General features: G+C 64.6%; 1 protein-coding gene across 1 annotated transcript in view; it reads right to left on the reverse strand.

The window, feature by feature from the left end:
* Nucleotides 1–3,593: 3,593 nt before the first annotated feature.
* DMWD (DM1 locus, WD repeat containing) overlaps nucleotides 3,594–7,976 on the reverse strand; it is an 8,765-nt gene continuing 4,382 nt past the window's right edge. Inside the window, 1 exon segment of the mRNA XM_026658897.2 lies at nucleotides 3,594–3,980. Coding sequence (XP_026514682.1) covers nucleotides 3,933–3,980 — 48 coding nt within the window. The 3' untranslated portion in view covers nucleotides 3,594–3,932.

Below are 7,976 nucleotides of genomic sequence, written 5' to 3' on the forward strand. Positions count from 1 at the left end.
CCCCCCGTGTATTTATTGGCCCTCGGCGCCAGCCGGGCCCGGGGGTCGGAGGCGGGACGAGGGCCCCGGCCTGGAGGCTTTGTCTGAACTGTGGAGAGGGAATAAAAAAGTTGAATTCGTCCCGGGGGCGGGGAGCCCGGCGCCAGCCTCGTGTGTGAGCATGGGGGGGATCAGCGCCGCCCGCCCCAGCACCAACGGGGGGAGCCTGGGCTGAAGGGATCTGCCATGGTGGACGTGCCGAGAGGCTGGGGATCCGGGCCCCACACGGCCCCTGCTGGGGGCTCGGCCCAGGGCCCCTCAGCCTGAGCGGCTGTGCCACCAGGCCCCTTAGGGCCCGTCCTGCCAGGGCCAGGGGCGCGGCTGCCCGGGCTTCCTCCGCTGAGACCCCGCTCCAGCTGCTCCTGCCAGGTGGCCCTTTGGCTGGCCCGGGGGCGCCCCCTCCTGGCTGAGCGCGATGCTGCTGCGCTAGCCCCTGAGGCCCCAACCCCACTGGGGCCGAGCTCTGCCCCCTGCTGGGGGGGTTATGCTCAATGGGGCTGACCCCCAGCCCAGCAGGCCAACCAAGCAAGTGCCCCCGAGTGGGGACGATGGGGCTTTACCCACAGGCCAAATGCGGCCTGGTGGAGGTTGGGCCTGGGTGTGGGGAACAGGCCAGCAAGGGGCACTTGCCCCCCCCCCGGGGACGGGGGGGGGGGGGGGGGGGGGGGGGGGGGGGGCAACAGGCCTCAGGGCCAGGCCCATGGGCAGCGGGCACCGTGACAGAGGAACAGGCCAGGTGCACACACTGAGCCGTCCCCCACGCCCGGCCACCCCAATATGCCCCCCCAGCTCCACTCCCGATACCCCCCCCATGCACCTGCAATAGCCACCCTCCCACCAGGCACCCGCTCACCTCCCCCCCTGCGCACGCCCACTCACCCATCCCCCCACGCACTCACACCCTTCCCCCCCACGTGCACCCACCCACCAGCCCCCCATCCCACGCACCCATCCCCCTCGCCCCACATGCACCTACTCACCCATCCCCCCCATGCACACCCACTCACCCATCCCACACGCACCCACTCACATCCCTACACACCCATCCCCCTCGCCCCACATGCAGCCACTCACCCATCCCCCCCCCCGTGCACCCCCCACCCAGACTCCAGTCACATCACCCCTCGCCCTGCCTGGCTCAGGCTACTGAGCCCACGGTCAGGCTCCAGGGTGGGGGTTGGGGGGGAGCCCAGGGGCGTCCTGCATGAGCAGCTGCCCCACCGAGCCCCAACAACCAGCCACTGCTGGGCCCTGCCGCAGCCATCGCAGTGCAGCCCAGCTGGGACGGCCCACGCTGCCAGCCCCACGCAGGGAGACCTGAGCAGGGGGCTGATGCTGGGGAAGAACTGGGCTAGCAGGGGGCTGTGGGTCGGGAGTGAGGGGCACCGGCAGAGCTGGGGGGAGCCCAGGGCTCGGCTGGCAGGGGGCTGCAGGTTGGACTGAAGGGCACCAGCAGAGCTGGGGGGAGCCCAGGGCTGTGGGTCAGGAGTGAGGGGCACTGGCAGGGCTGGGATAGCCAGGGGCTGCAGGTTGGGAGTGAGGGGCACCGGCAGGGCTGGGCTGGGAGGGGCACCGGCAGGGCTGGAAGAGGGGGGGCCCAGGACACACGCTGCCCAGTACCAAGCCGTTTCACCCAGGGGCCTGGCCGAACTCCAGCTCCGCTCACGGCCCCCATGGCTTCGAACGCGCCCAGACATTTTCACTGTCCATCCTGGCCCGGCAGGTCATGCTGCTCTGTGAGTTACAGCAGCTGCCGTCTTCCACCCCAGAGGTGGCTGCATCTCAGTGGCCGGGGCAGAGATCCCTACGCATTTTCCTACCACTTGTGTCTAGACAGCGCCCGGCACAGTGGGGCCCTGATCTTGGTTGCTGTGTGTCTGGGTGGCACCCGGCCCGACGGGGCCCCGATCTCTGTCATTGTGTGTCTGGGCAGCGCCCAGCGCGACGGGGCCCCGATCTCGGTCATTGTGTGTCTGGGCAGCGCCCAGCCCAATGGGGCCCTGATCTCGGTCACTGTGTGTCTGGGCAGCGCCCGGCGCGACAGGGCCCCAATCTCAGTCACTGTGTCTGTTTAGTATCCAGCCCAAGGGGCCCTGCTCCTGGTTGGCACCCGGCTTACAAAGGGAATTATTTTAAATAGCCAGGTGGCCAGATGGGCCCAGCCTGCCCCGCCTCGGTACCAAGAGAGGAGCTGGGGCTGGACCTGTCCTAGCCCCACGGGCAGCGCAGGCGCAGACAGAGCGGAGGCAGGGGGCAGTGCTGTGAAAATTGTTTCTTTAGTATAAATAAGAACTTGCAGAACCGCAGCTCCATAACTTAGACATTCAGCCACAAGGGGAACAGGCGGCAGAGGGGTCCCACTCCCTGCGGGCCCTGCCTCCCACATGGGGGGGGGGGGACAAGGGGCGTGGGCTGCTGGGGGGCGTCCAGTGGGCAGGCGCCCCAGGGCCAGCAGTAGTAGGGCCACATGGTGCCCACACAGAGCCCCAGAGGGCTGCCAGTGGGGGAGGGGACTAGAGGGCAGAGGTGAGTGGCCATGGGGGGACACCAAGGCTAATACTGTTCTTTGTGCTGCCCAGACTCTCCCAGTGCCCAGGCTGGGTGTAGGGCGAGCAGGGGCGAGGACAAACCAAGCCACAGGGATTCACGGGATGTTTGGTTCAGCTCCCGGGGGGCGGGGTCGCCTGCTCCAGTGGTGGGGAGTTCCCCAGGCCCAGCCCAGCGAAAAGTGCACCTCCTACCAGCCTTCCCACAGCGGGGGAGGCAGCGGCTGTCGCTCAGGCAGCTGGGGCCGAGTCCCACCCAGTGTCCTGTTCCCCCCCCCGTGATTCTATGTGAGCCCAGGGGGGGCCGTTCCTGGGGACAGGAGCTCAGCAGAGCACACGGGCAACCCCAGCTGGAGCTCGCGGCCAAGGCTTTAGAGTCAGGGGGGTAGTCGCTGTAGCCTGGCAGTGCCGTGAGCACCCACAGCTCCAGGGAGGCCGGCGAGAGCCCAGGTGCATGGCAGTGCCCGTGCCGAGGCTGGCTCCTGACGAGGCCGGCTCCCCGCTCTGCCCAGGCACAGTGCAGATGCCCAGAGTGGGTACAACGCAGGGTGTTGGCACAGCAGCCTGGGGTTTCTCCAGCTCTTTGGGGGTCACGCACACAGAGGGGAGGAGGAGACATCTGCCAATCTGCTGCCCTCTGGGCACCTTTCCACTCAGCCCTGCCGCCTCGGGGCCCAGGGATCAGTAGTAGCAGCGGGCGCAGAAGCCCTGCGGGGTGAGGACAGACAGAGAGACAGGCAGGCTCCCCTCACTTCAGCCACCAGAGCGAGCGCTGGCTCAGGCCGAAGCCCGGCTTGCCCGCAAGGGATCTGGGAGAGCAGCACGTGGTGCTGGGGACGCCGGCGGTAGCCTGTGGCCACGGGGAGGCAGGGTACCAGGTCTCCAGGACTGTGTATGCTCCAGGGTGGGCGTCCCTTGGCAGAGGAAGAGCAGGTAGTGCCGGCCTGTAGGGGCCCTTCTGGCCACTCCAGAGTGTTCTGGGGAAACTGAGGCAGCAGAAAGCACACACCCCCCCCCCCGGGCGGCTCGCAGCTCCAGCACTCCAGGCTGTTGTGCAAAGTGAGGGCTCTGGGGAGACCGGCTCTGCTCCCATCACTCCAGGGCTGAAGTTCCACAAAGCTTTAAACAGGGGGCCATTAATACGTTAAGGGAGGGGGTGGGCCGGGCCAGCGGAGGGGCCTGTGCTCTGTAGACGGGGATCTATATATTAAACCTCTGTTAGCGGCTCACCACCATGGGAAGCGTCTGGCCACGCAGTGTCAATTAGCGTTAAATAACGAGGGCCTGGAGTCTGGGCAGTGCCAGGCAGCCAAGCTGGCACCGAGTCAGGGGCGGGCGCTCCCCGGGTTATACCACAGTGCCGCTGGGCGAGCTGCCGTTCTGAGAGGTGAGGTTCTGAAAGGGAAGGGGGAAGATAGTTAGAACCAGGGGGGACAGACACACCCCACAATAACAGACGGGGACGAAAGGCCGCAAAGGGGCAAACCCGGCCCCACAAGTCAGGACTTTGCACCTCCCCAGTCCCAGGACTCCAGGCTGATGCCCCGTCGCCAGGGACTGAAACCTGGGCACCGACCAGGGCCCAGCCTGGCAAAGGGATCGAGGTCCCAAACTCCACCCGGACCAACGTCAACTAGGCACCAAACCACCCTGGAGGATCTGGGCCCAACCTCTTCGGTTCCCTTTTTGCAGCGGCCAGAGACAGAGGGGCCCAGTCCCTGCACCTGATTCCTGGCCCAGAAGAGCAGACGTCTGTCAGCCCAGCCCATCACAGACCCGCTCCCCTTCCCCCCCACCCTCCAACCTGGGGGCGGTGGCCAGGTGAACAAACTTTGTTTGTTCCAGCTGTGAGCTCTTTGGGGTGGGGACTGTCTCTCCCTGCACCCAACAGAACCCCCCTGCACACACACCCCCCGATCTCTGTCTGGGTCTACACAGCACCCGGCACAATGCTGCCCCTCCCCCCCCGAACATCCACCTCAAAGAGCTTTACGAAGGTCAGTGTCATTAGCCCCACTGCACAGGTGGGGAAACTGAGGCACAGGCCGGGGAAGTATCTTGCCCAAGGGCACCCAGCAGCAAAACCCAGAGCCCCCATCCAGGGGTGTATCCATCGAAGGCGGTGGGGGCCGTGCAGGCAGCAGCGTGGCCCTGACGCAGGGGGCAGAACCTCCGTTGCTGGAGACGACAGGTGAGACCGAGAGAGCCCCGCTCCCCTCGCCGAGCCCCGGAGCAGCTGTCAGGGCTGGCGACGAGCATCAGATCCCATTGCTTGTCTTAGATCGCGAGCCCATCTGGAGTCCCAGCACAGCTAGGGACCGGCCGGCCACAGGGCGGTGGGGCGCTACGAGGTGTGGGGCTGGATGGAAACTGCCTTCCAGAGGCGAAGCTCTTCTGCTGGACAAGCCCCCACTCCGGTCCCAGACACCCCAAAGCCACTGGAAGCGCCTCTACCGGGGAGGCAGCGGACGCGCCAGCAGCTGTGGCATCTGGGTGAAATCAGGGCTGAGTTGGCAGCTGTGAAGCCCTTGTTGTACTCCCAGGGCAGGGCTCACCAGCCCCCCTCCCCATCCTGCTAACGGGGCTCAGTCCCCCAGGCTGCCCTGCGCACCCAAAGCTTTCTTGCCGCAGGCTCCCGTTGGCACAAGATGTGGGGAGAAGCCAACGACCCCCAGCACCGAGGGGCCAGGCGGCTCCAGAGAGAAGCGGCTGCAGCCCATGGGATTCAGAGCGCTAACGGGAGTCCACACGACACCCCCCGCCGCCCGCCTGCCTGATTCAGGGCACCAGGCTCCGAGGGGGGGTCCCAAAGCTCGGGCTGGGGGATGACAAGGAGATGCTTAAGAACTTCAAGAAGGGCAGCTGAGGGGCCAGGTGCCCCTGGGATCACGCAGCCCCAATGCCCTCACTGACAGCGGGCAGAGCTGGAGTGCACAGGCGGGCCCTGCTGGGTTTTAAGCGCATCACTCACCGGTCCTGTTTCCCGGCAAAGTCGGTGACGGGCCAGCAGCCTGGCGTGTGAACCCTTTGCTCGCAGGCTACAACCGCCATGGAGATGGGTGGAAAGGGGCAGCCCCTCCCACACCAGCGGCAGGACCCAGAGGGGAACACGCTACGCCAGGCTGACTTCCACACGACTGGAGCTAGCGGGCTCACGCCCAGCACTGCGCAGGTTGTGGCTCCAGTGGTGATTTGGGCCGGCCAGGAGGTCGGGAGGGCCTGAGTCTCTGCTGGGGCTGCAACCTCCACACGGCGCGAGTGTCAGCCCGGGCTGGGAGGCTCGCTGCCAGTTGCAGTCCGGACGTACCCAAAGGCACCCCCCCCCATTGGTCTCTGCTTCTCTCCCACGCCCGGGACCTGGCTGGTTCTGGACTAGCCGCGTCTCGGGGCCGCTCCTGAAATCGGCTGCAGGGGGCAGCGGGAGGGCTGTGAGGATGGTTTGTCTCAGGTCCGACAGCCTGGGACGCAAGAGAGGACAAATTGCACGGATCGGCTCAGAGCAAGCAGCACAAAGTGCGTGTGTGTGTGTGTATGGGGGGGGAGCGCCCCAATGGGAGCTCGAGGATAAGCGCTGTAGGCATCCCCGATTTCACACCTCTGTGCTCCAAGGCAGCAGTTAAAGGGTGGGGGGAAGGGCGGAGATGTGCCTCTCCAACTGGGGAGACAGGGAAGGGCAAAGTTAACCCCAGCTGCTCAGAAATCAGGAACCTGCCTCCCCAAAATCACAAGATTCGCTTCAAACTTGTGAGATTTTTTTAAATAATCGGGGGCGGGGGGGAAGGGGTCATTAGCCTCCTGGTGTCTGAGCCTTTTGGGGTCCCCTGCTTCACGGTTGCAACTTTTTCTTCCCAACCACAAGGGTGAGAAACTTACTTTTGTTTTTGAAATGTGATTCTCAGGTCACCAGGAGACGCCGGCAGCCGGGGCTTTAAGAGCGGTTTTAAATCAGGACTAACAGACCTGCTCTAGCTCCCGCAGGAGCTAATGCTCCTACGGCCTGTGTTACACAGGAGGTCAGGCTAGATGACGGCGCTGGTCCCTTGTGGCCTCAGAATCTATGAAAAGAGGAGATATGGCGAGAGTTGGCACCACGGTGGGGGCACTGACTGACGCACAGAAAGGCCTGAGAAGACTGCGGAAGAGGGGGGTTCATATTACACCTGAGAATGGGGGGGTAGGACCTTCCCCAGCCTGCTGGGAGAGGCAGAGGGCCCCACTTGTTGGCATGCAAGAAAAGCAGGAAGCGAAACTGACTAGACACAGAGGGAAACTGACTAGGGCTAGCTGCAGAGGTAGGTGATAGGCAAAAAGCCAGCCAACCCAGGGGAGCTGGCATAGGTGGGGCAGGGAAGTCGATTGGTGATGGGGCTAGAGCGACATGCGGCAGATCTCAGAAACCTGCACCCGAAAAGTCATGACGCTCTTCACCCCGCCCCCCTGCTCCCTCATCGAAAGATCCCTACCCCTGCCAAGCAAGAGTGAAATCACAGCCCTGCCAGGGGTCGATTTGCAGAGAGCTGTGTCTGCCGACGCCCTCCAGACCCCAAGACACACGCAGAGGGGGCGTCACTGCTCTGATAGAACAGGGCATGGAGAAAAGCAGCAGGGAGCAGGAGGGCTGAAGGTGGGAGAAGTGGAACCCAAAAGTCTCTCCCAGCGCCCCACGGCTGGAGCGCCTTTCGACAGAGGGTCTCAAAGCGGGTGGCACCCAGCAATGGCTGGATACCTCCCCGCATGCTTCTGCCGCGCTGCCACTTCAAAACAGAGTCAATCCAGAGGCAGATGAAGTGATTTGCACCCAGGGTTGAAAACCAAACCAGCGAGTCAGCGGCAGAGACGGGAGTCACCCGGAGCTGCAGCATCCCTAGAGCTAAGCCTGAGACTCGCTAACAGCTGATGTTGCTAAGAGCCCTAAAATCCACTTGCTCACTCGGTCTGTCTGGAAGATGACTGGGCCCCGTGCAGGGGACGCGCCCAACAGAATCCCCTGGATGAAGGCCGGGGGAGCAGCATCCGGGGTGGTCTGGGCAGCGTAGGCGACTCCAGGCCCGGCGTAGCTGGTGGCCATAAGCCAGCCCTAAATATGACTACTCCCCTAGTGAGGACACGCTCAGACAGCTTCCTGCTGCCCCGTGTGCAGCGTCCCCACCTCACTGGGTACCGTCGGGAAGGGCAGAGTGGAGGGGTGGAAAGCAGAGTTCGAGCTGGGGGGCCGAGCTGGCCCGTTGGCAGAGGTTTATGTCTAGGCACTTGGCCTGCAGCAGCAGCCAGCCAAGCTCTGGGTGAAAAAGTTTGGGGCAGTGAATAGCTAGAGCCAGACGCTCACTCCCTGTTCCAATAGCCAGTCCCCGCTCCCCTCCCAGAGCCGGGACTAGACCCCAGGGGTCCCGA

The sequence above is a fragment of the Terrapene carolina genome, unplaced genomic scaffold, assembly GCF_002925995.2.
Source record: "Terrapene carolina triunguis isolate 2854851 unplaced genomic scaffold, T_m_triunguis-2.0 Scaffold517, whole genome shotgun sequence".
NCBI classification, from domain to species: Eukaryota; Metazoa; Chordata; order Testudines; family Emydidae; genus Terrapene; species Terrapene triunguis.